This window comes from Microtus pennsylvanicus, chromosome X, assembly GCF_037038515.1.
Source record: "Microtus pennsylvanicus isolate mMicPen1 chromosome X, mMicPen1.hap1, whole genome shotgun sequence".
Taxonomy (NCBI): domain Eukaryota; kingdom Metazoa; phylum Chordata; class Mammalia; order Rodentia; family Cricetidae; genus Microtus; species Microtus pennsylvanicus.
In genome coordinates, this window is record NC_134601.1 from 20,206,872 (window position 1) to 20,222,490 (window position 15,619).

General features: G+C 36.9%; 1 protein-coding gene across 7 annotated transcripts in view; it reads right to left on the reverse strand.

Annotated features, from left to right (window-relative positions):
* F8 (coagulation factor VIII) overlaps positions 1-15,619 on the reverse strand; it is a 148,210-nt gene that overhangs the window by 128,303 nt on the left and 4,288 nt on the right. For 5 of the 7 annotated variants that reach the window (XM_075958588.1, XM_075958589.1, XM_075958592.1 and 2 more), the window contains exons 3-4: positions 2,576-2,697; positions 399-521 (exon numbers count right to left, since the gene is read on the reverse strand). In XM_075958588.1, coding sequence (XP_075814703.1) covers positions 399-521; positions 2,576-2,697 — 245 coding nt within the window. Of the gene's footprint in view, positions 1-398; positions 522-2,575; positions 2,698-5,606; positions 5,687-8,799; positions 8,988-15,619 lie in introns of those variants that run through there. The other 2 variants (XM_075958593.1, XM_075958594.1) reach the window with 2 other exon arrangements.

Consider the following 15,619-nt stretch of genomic DNA (forward strand, 5'->3'; position numbering starts at 1 on the left):
GATGATTAAATTTCAATATATTTATACACAAAAGAATTAATACAATTCCAGGTATAACACTGTTTAGACATGTCCTCTAAGTTTCTTGTATTGGATATTTGGTTCCAATGTAATAGTTTTGAGACATTTAAGAAGGAAAGGTTAATTTTGGCTCATTGTTTCATAAGTTTATATTTATGATCACTTATTATACTATATGGTGTGAAGATGTCATGAAGGCTGATGCTTTTAGAACTCAGAACTATTAATTATATAATCCTCTTACTTTGTAAGGTGTCCAGATAAGTGTTTATTTCATAGCAATCCAAAATGGAGAAACATGGCCCTTATTACCAAGAACATGCTTCTCATCTTTCTATAATTGGAACGGCAGGACAATAGGAAAGAATTTGACTCACCCTCCGAAGATTTCCAGTAGGAAACACCAACAGCATGAAGACTGACAGGATGAGAAGCCATGTTTTTAAGTGTAATGACCACAATGTCATGAACCTCAGTCCAAATGGTAGGACCCAGCAGGCCTGTTAAAATGAGATGTCCCTCAAAAATTACTTGAAAGATAACATACCAGAGAGCCTGTCATTATAAAAGAGAGAATTAAAGTCACAGTGGAAAAGCATGCCACTTTGAAACTGATAAATAGCAGTTATGCTTTCTACTAACTTTAGTTCAGCCTCAGGGTTGTTCTGAGAAATTATTTGTGATAAGTCATTCAATGTTTCATTAATTCAACGATCTAGGAGAATAACATTAAAAGCAAATAAAACACATGCAAAAGTCTTGAGGCATAAATAAATCTGGCATGGTTGAATAGTATGACTGAATTTATGTGAATGACCAGTACAATAATAAAAAATAAGATTAGAGATGTATACAGGGAACATAATATGTAGGACCTTATGGGAAGAAGGGAGGGAGAAAAATGAAGAGATCATAGGTGATTCCTATGATTTAATTTCAGTTATGACAAATGGATAGATAGTCCAAAATACAGAAATCAAGAGGAAATTAAGAGTTATAGTCTGTGGATATCTTTATAAGATACTTATAAATGGTTTATTGAATGAGTTGGAGTCAGTGACATGAAAATATGAAATAGCTTTGATTTTCCAAAATGACCACAATTTTTAGTTGCATTCTGTGAAATTTCTTTCTTGCACTTTGATCAAGCCTAAATCTTTTCTAGTAATGTCCAAATACTAACAGACACTAATGTTTGTAGATGTTAACAATTTCTTTCCTTTTAAATGACAAACTTTGATGTCCTCTGAATCTTTTTTATTATTTGTTTTATTTTATGTGTATGAGTGTTTTGTTTGCAAGCCTTTGTGCACCATATGTGTGCTTGGTGCCCAAGGAAGTCAGAAGAGGGTGCGGGATCTTCTCGAAGAAGTGGAGTTCCAGATGTTTGTGAACTACCATGTAGGTACTAGAAATTGAACCCAGGGCCTCTGCAAGAGTAACAAGAGCTCTTAACCTCTGAACAATCTCACTTGTCCTTCTGATCCATCTCTGCAGCACGATGCTTTCTGAATCTTAAAGCTCCCTTAATCCTCCTGCTAAGTTTTGAAGAGCCTCTCCACAAAAAACTTCAGTAAGTAAAAGTACTTTTGTTGGCAGCTTCATACATTTCCCGGCTTCTTTTCCTAATCCTTCTTCTCAAGTGGCCTCCCTCCCATCTTTCAGTAGGGAACATACCAAAAATGTTTTCCAAAGAAATCCTCAAAGGTAAATCTTACACATTCCTAGCCTTCTTTCATATAGGCTGCAGAGGGGTCATGGGCCAACGGTTGAAGAACAGTTTATGCCTACTATATGAAAAGAATCTCAATCAAGGCTCAGACTTCAAATATGAGAGTATTTGTCATCTATAAAATTCTCAGCATCAGGGGCTGGAGAGATGGCTCAGAGGTTAAGAGCATTGCCTGCTCTTCCAAAGGTCCTGAGTTCAATTCCCAGCAACCACATGGTGGCTCACAACCATCTGTAATGAGGTCTGGTGCCCTCTTCTGGCCAGCAGGCGTACACACAGACAGAATATTGTATACATAATAAATAAATAAATATTTAAAAAAAATTCTCAGCATCAATTCTAAGACAGGTAATGGTGGTGTTTTTCAGTAGTAAAGCAATTGCTGAACATGTGCAAGACCCTAGGTTAGATCTCTAGCATTGATAAAAACACTGTTAATGCAATAAATATCTTGTCTTTTTACATGCTTATTTGACATCTAAGTGGAGATAAAGAGTTGATATTTAGAATGGGTCAAAATTAAATATAGAAGTGGAGCTATTAGAACAGACAAAAATGTAAAGCTTCAAAACTATAGAAGATAAAACTGGATTAAAGAGAAAAAGAAAAGGAAATAATCCAAGACCAAGCTTGTAGAAGCCAAGTAGAGGAGACATAAAATTCAGTCAGTTTATTTTCCTGAAAGTAGCAGTTAAGGACATCTGGTTAAAGAATATATCCTTTGGTGACCACACTTTCTAAGTACAGCCCTGAGGTGAGGGATATTTGCTAGGAAATGAGTTAACTAACATCATAATTAGCATTTACTATTGTTTTCATTACCCATCCAGGGTGGCCTGGGCTTGGCAATGCTGAAAAGGTGGTCCATGTACTCTACAAATACCGTCTTTTTGTACATGATGGAGGTGTTGAATGGAAAAGATGTTGGCATTCTAGGAAGAAATCTGAATGAAGAAAAGAAAAGATCATTCATTTTTGATATTGTTATAGTAAGCTTTCAAAGGTTCAAATTTTAACATTAATAAAATTCTAATAAACTGACAGAACAATGATTCTTGCTATTCAGTTATGAGCTTAGGATTCTATATTCCCTTTGGTCATTTCTTAAATATAAACTAAAAATGCTTCTGATTTTAATGGAGATATCTTCTTGATCTATATACTTTCAGTCTACTAAATGAATAAAACATTTAATAAAAACCCTTTAACAATGCTCAATCAAAATACAAATTAATCAAATCTAATACAATTAACCAAAGACTAATAAAACTAACATTCTATGTTCAACCATTCTTTTTTGATAACTCAAAATCCTAACATTTGGACATGTTTAACCACACCATGTCATACAAATTATTGTAGATTCCTATATAACTCCTCTGCCTTACTATAAATCAGACATATTATGAATTCATATACAACTACAAGATGGTTAAACTAGTCCTCTGGATTGTTGACTTATTATTAATTATAGACATAAATTGATAATTATAAATATTGATTATAAATACAAATTATTGATTAACTATCAATATAGATTGTTGATTATTAATTTCAACATCATTATCATTCTTCCAGTTATCCTCAGACACTTAGGACCTGAAGTATACATTCCCCAGAGAGAAATTCATAAACTGCATTTATTAAATGAAAAAGGGGGAAATCATGGGATCTGCAAGGTTATGCAAATTAGCTGACATTTAGAAGGCCAGTCCACCAGACATTTACACATATGATGGAGGTTAAATTCACATAAGCACAGCCATGAAAAATATTGCATTTTGAATAGCTGGCTGTCTCTAACTGCAAATTCTGTTGTGTGATAACATGCTCCACTTCTAACTCAGTTTTGTGACTCTTAAGCAGTGTATTCCTCATATGTTGGGCACAATTTTCCTGTGTTCTGTTAGGATGACTCCCCCCCACAAAAAAAAACTAATCTGGCAAATAAAATAAGACAGTCAAACCTTTTGTCCCGCACTGCAATAAAAAACAACTTAGAAGTCTGTTCTTTATAATTAATTCCTTAGCAGGATTATTTGACCAGAAGAAAGTCCTTGTGGAGAGATCACAGGAGGAACTTCCACAGAGTTGAACTGCAGGTGTCTGGCCTTACTAGATCTAAGTCCTTGAAAGATTTATGATTAATTAGAGTGGTATTGCAGGTGTCTGGCCTTGTTATTTGATAGTCCTTCAAGAGACCAATAGCACCCAACTGACTAACCATGTTAGTCTCTGTCTCTTCCTTAGATCTCTCAATGTTTTAGTTTTCTCCCTTTGTAACCTGTAGTGGCTCCTTTAAGAGATGGCCCAAACCTCCTCACAGCTGCAGCTCTGGTTAGCTACAAACTAGCTGATCAATTTTGCTGCCTATCTTCAAAAAACACCTGTGTCCCTGAGAATTTTCCTTGCAGATTTTTATTACTAACAAGTTTCTAATAAATGGATGTGTGCATGTGTGTATGTGTATGTATGCATGTATATGTGTATATGTATATGCTTGGGAATTTGTACCAGCAGAAAAAAGAAGACTGGAAGAGTAAAGAATGTAGAAGGATAAAGAATGAAGGAAAATGAAGAAAAAGAAGAAGAATATTGAGTAATTAGAACAAGAATAAATTGAAATAGAGATTTGTAACAGAGAATTGGAATTAGAATTGATACAGAGAATTAGAGCTAAGAAATTATAGACAAGACAAGAAAATTAGAATTAAAACAGAACAATAAAGAGACATAACTGGAACTGCAATCATGTGAATTCATTCTGTAACCTCAGACTAGAAATTTTCTAAGTACCTTTTGCTACTCCTCCAAGGCAACCTAACCAAACCCTGGGAGGAAGTCAGCAGAGCTGGACTCTGCTGGCTTTCAATGCTTAACAGTCTTCTTAACAGTCAAATATCTGAACTGATACTTAGTTTTTCAGAGACCTCTGTCAAGGACTCTGACCAAGCAGGGCAAAGTGGGGCTGGCTTCACCCGTATCATATTCTTCTGGCCCACTCTTCCACTTAGCCCTGAATTTCACTCCATTCCAGGGTTTCCAAGATACCTGAGACCCAGTTGACTTGCTCTGCCAACTGAAGGCCTTGACAAAAGACATTCTATAGTGGCTGTGGGCCAAAGACCAGGGGTTTTTAAGGAAATTCTTCCAATAAATAGAATTTCTTTGCAGAGAAATGCATGGGGGAACTTCATGGTTAGAGAGCTAAGATAACTGTATAAACAGGAGGCTAGGAACCCCTCTAATCCCTTTTTGCCTCATCACACTCATGGCCTTACAGGAGATACCTGATGATGACTAGTTTCCGGGAGAGGCACTCACCTGGCCTTTTATAGATAGGTCAACATCATACACTAGTATAAAAAATTGACTATTGGTATACCACAATCCATTTGTTGGTGGCATTGATATATAATGGTGGAGTAAATAATGCCTCCCAATGGGCCAAACTTTAACCAATACTAATTGTTCAATATATTAAAAGAAAAATTGCACAGGGTTCGGTTATATACAAACTATTCCTGTTATATAAGATTGTGTTCAGCAACAAATATCTTTGTTTTCTTTCTGGGATAGAGACATATTAGTGAGTGTAAGAAGAAGATCTTCATACTACACGTTAAGTATATGGAAAATTTCCACTGTTGAAGAAGCACAAAACATCATAGAAAAAATGTTTTAAATCCATTCTAACTTTGCTTCCTCTTAACATTTGGGAGTGCTGTTTGCATTTCCGTTGGAATTTGATATATAAAGTCTGCCAAATGTACTTGGCAATAATTATTCCTGACATGAATTGTTCTTTCAAATTTTATCTAAAACCAGTTGGAAAACCATTATACTTTCTGACCTTTGCTTAGAAGAAGTTGAGCAGCTGCAGGAACAGATAGTGTAAATTTGAATTTCCTTAGCTGTTTATTTTAAACTTTGGCAGAGTATGTCAGGATGTGTTTAGAGTCCGTTTATCCTGTTGTCAAAATAATCTAGATTACAAAATGCTAATGTTAAAACAAAGAATCTACTTTTTTCTAGTAAATACATGTGACATCCTGCTAATGAATTATTTACTTCATTAGATTCATTTTTAGTGTGAGTGGTATAATGTGTGTACTTGTGTTTGTGTGTGTGTGTGTGTGTGTGTGTGTAAATATAGAGGTCAGATGTTGATGTTGGGTGTCTTCTATCTCTCTCTATCTTATTTCTATCTTTATGTGTCTGTGTGAGTGTATGCCACATGAGTGCAGGTACCCGCAGAAGCCAGAAGATGGCTTTGGATCCTGTAGACTTGGAGTCACAAGTGGTGAGCCATCAAGCTGTAGGACTTTAAGACAATTTTGAGGCCATTTCTGAGTGCCTTAGTGCTTCCCCCCACACCTCCCTGGGAATACATGCATGTACTGAAATATTGGAAACTTCTCCTATGACCTTGCGGATATTCTCCAAATAGAGCTCTGTTTCTAGAATTGAAACAAGATAACCCACAGATGTCTACCAATGTTTTGACTTGGTCCCTGAAAAGGAATCAGAATGATCCCCAGATGTTCCCTGTTGCCTCGTCTGATCTGGCAACCACTCTCCAGCCCTGGCTCAGACCACTTGTTATTAGAAGCCCCTCTGAATAAGCCAATCCTAATAATTGGAAAACTGCTCCCGAGTCCCCCACCCTTGTTTCTATGGCTTTTCGCTTTAAAAAAAATGGCTTGTAACAGGCATTCGGGGTCCTTGGCATTGAATGCTATTGAATGCTAAGTGACCCTACCACAGCAGAATTAAAATCCTCTTGCTTTTACATCAATTGAGGTGTGACAGTGTATTCTTGGGGTGACTCCTCTTCAGTAGTTGGACTCTGAAGTTCAACAATGTTAGTGCTAGGAATTGAATTTGTGTCCTGTGTAGGAGCAGAAATAACTCAACCACTGGGCCATCTCTCAGGATTCCATCTTTTTTTTTTTTAGACAACCTGGAGCTCACTGATTCAGATAAGTTGGCTATACAGTAAGCTCCATGGATCTGCATATCTCTGTTTCCCCAGTGTTAGAATCTTTATGTGGATGCTGGTGATATGACCTCAGTTCTTCATGCTTGTAAAGCAAGCACTTCACTGTGTGAGTCACTTCCCAACCCTCCTAAATAAAATTTTATACCAAAAGTATTATTCATTGTGCCAGGCTACTAGATTACACTAAAATACAAAGCACTTCATGATGTATAATCATCTCGCTATTAATTGTTAACAAGAACAAACAGATAAGGTACCAACTTTTCAATATGATACCAGGTACCTGGTCCTCTGGGCTGCTACTCGGGGTATTCAACTGCAGGCTATACAAACAATAAAATGAACCTGTATCCCTTTCTTATACCATACACAAAAAAACAAGTATTAAGTGAATCAAAGACCTTAATGTAGGAGTTAAAAATATAAACTGCATAGAAGAAAATGAAGCCTAAGATCTGGCAAATATTTCTTACGTATTATGTCAAAAGTATAACTAGGTGTAACTAAGGTAAAAAAAACAGATAAATTAAACTTCATCAAAATGAAAGACTTTGAGTTTGAAAGAATACTATTAGTAATGTGAAAAGATTACCCACAGCATGGGATAATAGTTACATAATATAAATCTTATAAAGTTGTAGTATTGAGACTATATAAAGAACTTTTAAATCTCAATATTAAAATATTAAATATTAAAGACAATGCAGGGACTGGGGAAATATATAGTTCAGCAGTTAAGAGAACTAGTTACTCGTCCGGAGATACCAGGTTCGATTGCCAGCACCACATGGCAGCTCACAACCATCTGTAACTCCAGGGGATCAGATGCCCTTTCTGCCTTCTGCAGGCACCAGTAACACACATGGTGCAAAGATCTACACGCACTTTTACTAATAGCCTCTCTTAGGCTCTCTTCATGGTAGCAAGCCTCAGTGTCCCTGCATGAATCCTTTAATCCTGGACTTCCAAATGCTATTGAGGCTGTATCTTCACTAATGGCCTCTCCTGGTACTCACAGTGCCAAGTCTCAGTTGTTCTCCATGACCCCTTTATGCCTTTAAAACCAGTACTACCTGTATTACTTTTATATTACCAAGTTAAGCTGTCAACATGAGGTACAGCTAGGTTACCTATAGAGCACAGATTCCGTGTGATGACTCCACGGAAACACCTCCCAGAAGATTTTACCTCAACGATGTTCTTTCTAACCCCCACTAATTTCTCAGTTCCAGTTAACCAGCATCAAGTTCTCAGTAACACAAAGATTTGACTTTAATAGTACTGATCTATTGTTAATCATACCTGACTATACAGTTCTAGCTGACCAGAACTACAGATTCTTAATTCAAAATATGCAATGGCCCTGATAGAGTCTTTATGTGACTCTAAAACGTCCCTCTGGAACTCCACAAGCCAGAATTCCATTCTCTGATTTCTCTTAACATTTTTATCTCTCATACTCCCACAGAACAGCTCACCAAGGTCTGAACACTCGGTAGCTTTTTCAGGCCAAAGTTCCAAAGTTCTTCAACAATCCTCCCCAAAATAACATGATCAGGTTTGTCACAGCCATACCCCACAATCCTAGTATCAATTTGTCATAGGGTACTATTGCCATGATGAGAACAACTTGGTGAGGAAATAATTTATTTGACTACATTTCCACTTCATCATTGAAGGATGTCAGTGCAGGAACTCAAGAGAAACTTGGAGGCAGGAGCTGAAGCAGGAGCCATGGAGGAGGGCTGCTTACTGGCTTGCCCTTTATGATTTGCTCAGCAACCTTCTTATGGAACCTAGGGCCACCAGCCCAGTGACAGAATCACCCGCAATGGCTGGGCTCTCCCCCATCAATCACTAATTAATAAAACACTCCACAGGCTTGCCCACAGCCCAGTCTTATGGAGACATTTTCTCCATAAGAGGTCCCCTCCTCTCAGATGACTACAAATTGTGTCAAGTTGACATAAAACTAATTAGCACAAGGTCAGAAATCAATGTAACAGAAAATAAGCAGAATAATAATCTAATTAACAAAAATTACCTTGGATGGGGACTGGAGAGATGGATCAGCAGTTAAGAGCACTGACTCCTCTTAAAGATGACCAAGGTTTGGTTCCCAAAACCCACGTGGTGGCTCACGACTGACTGGAATGTCAGTCCTAGGGGATCCCTCTTTTGACTGTTGTACTAGGTACTGAAGTGGTGAACTGACATGCGCACAGGCAAAACACTTATTTACATAAAATAAATAAATCCATAAATGTGTTCTAAATAATTACCTTGGTATCAATCTAACAAAAGAAGTGAAAGATTTATACAGCAAAATGTTAAAACACTGAAGAAAGAAATTAAAGAAGATTCCCAAAGTCCAGTTGAAGAGTGGGAGGAGTGAGAATATGAACAAAGAGGTCTAGACTATGATGAGTATATACACTGAAACAGTTTATCTGAGCTAACAGGAGCTCACCAATTCCAGCCGGACTGGGAAGGAACAAGCATAGGACCAAACTAGTCCCTCTGTGGTTCACAGCTGTATGGCTGGGGCAGACTGAGGGATCACTGGCAGTGGTATCAGGATTTATCCCTACTGCTTGTACTGGCTTTTTGGGAAACTATTCTCTTTGGATGGATCTTGCTCAGCCTAGATATAGTAGGGAGGGCCTTGGACCCTCCCCAAAGCAGTGTGCCTTACCCTCTCTAAGGAGTGGATGAGGTGGGGGGATAAGTGAAGGGAATGGGAGGAGGAGAGGGAGTAGGAACTTGTATTGATATGTATGATGAAAAAAGATAGTTTGTTTTCTTTTTTAAAAAAATAAAAAGAAAAGAAAAGAAGATAGAAAGGTCTCCCACACTCAAGCACTGGAAGAATCTGTATTATGAAAATTATACTATCAACAACAATCTACAGAATCAATACAATCTCTATTAGCTTTGCAGCTACATTCTTCATAGTAATATAAAAATAAGTATCTTAAAATTCATGTGGAAACAAAAAGGATCCCCATAACCAAAGAAATACTCGAACAAAAAGAATACTTACTGCAGGAGTTACTACTATAGCTGATTACAAGTGCAAGTTATATTGCAGAGACATGGTAAGAAAACCATGTATTGGCACAAAAGAAGACAGATCATGAAATTGAGTAGAAGGCCCCGATATAAGTCCATGATTCTACAGTCACCTGATTTTTGACAAATGGGCCCAAAAAATGCACAAAAGAAAAGATCATATCTTTAACAAATGGTGTGGATAAGCTAAATATCTACATGTAGAAGAAACAAAATCCTTATCTCTCATGCCATACAAAATAAACTCCAAATAGCTCAAAGACCTCAATATTAGATATGAAACTGAAATTGCTAGAGGACAAAGTATGAAGCACACTTAAAGATATGGGACTAGGTAAAGGTTTTCTGAATAAAAAAAATTCTCATTGCTTAGGAAATAAGGCCAATCAACAGTCAACAAATGGGACTTGCACATCAAAGGAAACCATCTATCAAGTGGAGACAAACCATCTATTAAGTGAAGAGACAGCCTACAGAACAGAAGAAAATCTTTGCCAGCTATACACTGAACAGATAATTTTAGAATATACAAAGAAGTAAAACAAACAATAAACAAGAAACAAACATTCCAAAGGAGAGAGACAACCAAGTCCTACCCATCTATGACACCTATTAATCACATTAGTGACGAGCATGGCATGATAACCTTAAGAACGCAGTAGTGGCATGCTTTCCTTGGCGGTAACCAACAGTTCTCTGATTGGACTTAAGACCCACTCAACATGAGGGAAACCATGCCTGGTAATAGAAACCTAGCTAATTACTCATTGCCAGTGAAGTCATGGACATTAGAGGAGAACTTGCCACAACTACTTTACTAAATGTTAAACATTTTTTCCTGTCTTTCTTTTTCTTTCTTTCTTTCTTTCTTTCTTTCTTTCTTTCTTTCTTTCTTTCTTTCTTTCCTTTTGTTTTTCGAGACAGGGTTTTTCTGTAGCTTTGGAGTCCATCCTGGCACTAGCTCTTGTAGACCAGACTGACCTTGAACTCACAGAGGTCTGTCTACCTCTGCCTCCTGAGTTCTGGGATTAAAGGCATGTACCACCACCGCCTGACTAAACATTTTTCCTATATCCACAGATAATTTTAGTCTTCACCTCTCATCAGGGAAACTTTTCTTCATAACAAATGGAGATCATAAAAGAAAACCAGAATCAATCAATATGCAAAGTCCCAGTGGATATCTATAAAACACTCCTATGCCTAAAGCTCAGGGAAGGTTTGGGGAGTGGGAGTGGAAAGATTGTAAGAGCAAGAGGAACAGGGACTTGCTGTGAGATTGTGGCTCCTAGTAATATCAGAAACTACATTCAAAAGATCTCATGGACACAACTTAACAAATGTGAACTAAACAAGGATGACACCAATAGACACGCCAAAGTGGACTAGGAAAAGTACAGGAGATCTCAAACCCATACAAAGAACTATAGGCAACTAAGGAATGACAAGAGAAGAAAAAGTCTTCTCTGGAAAAGAACACATCAATTGTTATTTAATACCAAATGATCAGCCCTGAAAAAATACATATTAGTAACAATATACAGACTGAGAAGGTTATATTTAGGAATATATATGCACATGCATATAATATATCCAAGCAATACAGTTAATGAATAAAAGAGACCATGAATTTTAAATACAGCAATATAGTGGAAGATTTAGAGAGAAAAAAGGAAGGGAAAATGTAATTTCATTAGAATCTTTTTAAAAGTAAAATAAAAAAGGTATAAGAAAAAGAGAGAAAACTCATTATTTTAAAAGGCTGTGGAACTGAACAGAAAGTCCTCACTAGAAGAAATACAAAAGCTAATAAACACTTTAAAAGTGTTTAACACCATTAGCAATTAGAGAAATTCAAATTAAAACTACACCGACATTCCCTCTCATCCCAGTTAAAATGCCTATCATCAAAAAAAAAAATCAAATGACAACAAATTCTGGTGAGGATGTTTAGAAAGAGAAACTCTATTCCATCGAGAATAAACTGATGCAGCCACTTTGGAAATCAGTATGGAAGTTCTAAAAAAGCTACAAATACAACTACTATATAAACCAGATATACCACTCCTGGGTATATGCCCAAAAGACTCCATATTCTACTACAAAGATACTTGCATGCCCATGTCCACTGCTGCTTTATTCACAATAGCAAGGAAACATAATTAGCCTAGCTATCCACCAACTGATGAATGGATAATAAAAATGTAGTACATATACACAATGGGATTCTACTTAACTATAAAAAAAATTGAGCTGGGTGGTGGTGGTGCACATCTTTAATACCAGCACTTGGGAAACAGAGGCAGGTGGATCTCTATGAGTTCAAGGCCAGTCTGGTCTACAAAGCAAGTTCCAGGACAATCAGAAGATCTGTCTCGAAAAAAGAAAAAAAAAGGAAAAAAAGAAAGAAAATTAACAAAAATAAAAAGAAAGAAAATGAAACTATGAAAGTCAGAGATAAATGGATGGAGCTGGAAACAATCATTTTGAATGAGGTAACCCAGAAAGAGAAAAACAAATGTCACATATTCTTTCTTATTTGTGGATCCTAGATCTGAATCTTTAGGATTGATTGTATAACCTGGAATAACTGTAGAAACCAGGAACAAACAAAGGGACAATTTGTAGAGGGTGAAGAAGGAGCTCTAGAAATAGGGATAGCAGGATACTGTGGGAAAGGAAAAAAAGGGGGACTTAACTGGGAAAGGGGAAGAAGGAAAACAGCGGGAAAGGAAGGAAGGGGGGATAAATACCACTAAGGATGTTTGGAAAAGTCACAATAAAATTTATTACTTTATAATCTTATTTAAAGATGCAAATACAGCCGGGCAGTGATGGTGCATGCCTTTAATCCCGGCACTTGGGAGATAGAAGCAAGTGGATCTCTGAGCTTGAGGCCAGCCTGGTCTACAGAGTGAGTTCCAGGACAACCAGGGCTGTTACACAGAGAAACCTTGTCTTGAAAAAATCAAAAAGAAAAAAGTACATACAATACATATGTTCTCTCTCTCTCACACACAGACACACACATACGCACATACATACTCACACATTTTAATACAGTTATCCTACACAGTGAAATAATATTTCCTGGGAGCTATAGACTAATAAAAACCCCAGAGTGTTTGAGTTGTTGGGTGGGGTCCAAGAGACTCTCCAAAACAATATAGGCAATTGTCATTGCTCTTGGCTACCTGTCAAAATATGAAGATAATATCCTATTGTTGAACACACCACACACAACATCCTATTGTTCAAGACACCACACACTTTGCTCATGGACCTTGGAGGAATTGAGCTAGTATTAATCTGGAATCCCCCTTCCTGAGGACTAGCATTCATACTGTCAGAAGGTGCTATGCAAGCTACCAGGAAAGAAAAGTTATTCTCAGTCCTACCCAGTTGTACAGTCCAAGAGCAACAACAACAATGAAACCAGCAAGATGCCTCAGTAGTGAAATAGTAGCACTTGTATTTTAGGAGTAACCAACACCTGCCTAGATTGGATATAAAATCAATTTAGTTTGAGGGAACTCATTGCCTGGTATGTAAACCTAGACAAGAACCTGTGACTGAAGAGATCATAGGCCCTACAAAGAACCCACAACTATCCTGTAATTAAAGTAATATAGTTTCCACCTGCCTTCTAAACATCCATCCTTATAGCATAGATAAGTACAGTTCTGACATCTCATCAAAGAAGATTCCTTTTGAAATAGATGGAGTCTATTAGAGAGAACCACAACTTGTCAAAATGCAGAGAATAAGTAACCATGGGGACACAGTCCCAAATGCAACATCTATAACTAAGTGGGTTCAGGAAACATCATGCATGGAAAAGCGGACAGAAAGATTGTAAGATCTTGAGGACCAGAATGACTGTTTTTGATAGTACCTACTAAACAGAACAGGCATGTTCTACCATGAACTCAAATTTGAGAGGAAGTTGGGGGTGGGGGACATGAGAAAAGTTGTAGGGCAATAAGGGGGTAAAATGATGCAAATACGATATACTCATGAAGAGTCTTGAACTTTGTAGAAATTGAAACTAAAACGACTGGCTGTAGTGGTGCACACTTTTAATCCCAGAATTTAGGAGGCAGAGTCGGGTGAATATGAGTTCTAGGCTATCCTGGTCTACAAAGTGAGTTCCAGGACAGCTGGAGATATATAGAGAGAACCTGTCTCAAAAACAAAACAACTATTTCATTTGTTCCAGCAAAAGACCACCAGAGAATCTGTTTGCTAAAATAACAACATGTCTGGGACTGTATTTCAGGGATAAGGCACTCGTGAATAAAATAGGAGGCCTGAAGTCCACCCCAAACACAACAAGATAAGTGAAAGCCTAAGTGGATGAATGACTACATCAGTACACTATGATATTGGATAGAACCCCCCCTCCAAAATGATAATGATATAAATGTGTTTACTTCTATGACACAGCTCTTATACAGATATTAAAAGGAATGTATTAAGGTTGTGTCTACTGACCTATAGACAATTCTACAAGGTGTTTCTGAGTGAAAAAGTAAACAAAGTATGTATAGTATTCTAGTTTTTAAAAATTAGTAATGTGTGTATGTGTGTGTGTGTGTGTGTGTGTGTGTGTGTGTGTGTGCATGCACACACTGTGTGTTGAATAAGACTGGGTGATGTGGGAGAAGAATGAGGAAGTGAAATACAAACAACCAAAAATACTTATGCAGTATCTATGATATGACTCTATGTAGCATTCACATTAATACAATATATACATTGTATTTAAATCCTCCTCATCTCTTTTGGTATTTTGAGATAGGGTCACCAGTAGTTCGGTCTGGCAATGAACACACTATGTAGCCAAATCTGGACATGAGTGCCTGATTTTCCTGCTTTCACATTCCTGGCTGTGTTTAAAACTTTATAGTACACATTTAAAGAAACACAGTGAAAGACCAGCATTGTGGTGCATGCCCTTAATCCCAGCACTTAAAAGGCAGAGGCAGGATGATCTCTGTGAATTCAAGAGCAGCCTGGTCTACAAAGTGAATTCCATTACAGTAAGTGCCACAAAGTGAGACCTTGTCTCAGAACAAAACAAAACAAAAAAATAAAAATTATAAAAAAATAGTCAGGTGGTAGTGGCACAAACCTTTAATCCCAGCACTCAGGAGACAGAGGCAGGTGGATATCTGTGAATTTGAGGCCAGCTTGACCTACAAAGTGAGTTCCAAGATAGCCCAAACTGCTACAAAGAGAAACTCTGTGTCAAAACAAAACAACAACAAAGAAAGCCAAAACAAAAAACACAGCAAAACATAAAATATGTAATTTCAGCGTTCAACTTCATAAGCAAAAATAGAACAAAGTGATCCAAATAAAATTAGAATTGATGAATGAAATTGAGAAACAGAAACTGTAGTAATAGAAAGACTAAAAAATTAATAAATAAACCCAAAATATATTTGTTTTATTTCCTAATGAAATCAGGAAATGTTCTGTAAGTATTATTTTTAAAAAGAGAAAGAGAAAAAGATGGAAGGACGTAGAGGGAGAGAAATGTCAAGAATGACAAGGGAGATATAGTACAGACAGTACTTTGACAAAATAATAGACTATCATATAATTCAGTTTCAATACCTTATCAAATCAAGGTATAATAGATTTAAGAAGAGGTAGAAAAATTGAAATAAGTCAGTGACAATTATAATACTGAGGAGTTCGTTTAATGGTCTAATCACATCAAATAAACCCGAGTCCCTTCCTAAAGATGAAAAGCTTCTGATGCAATGGCAAATATCAGACAAAAG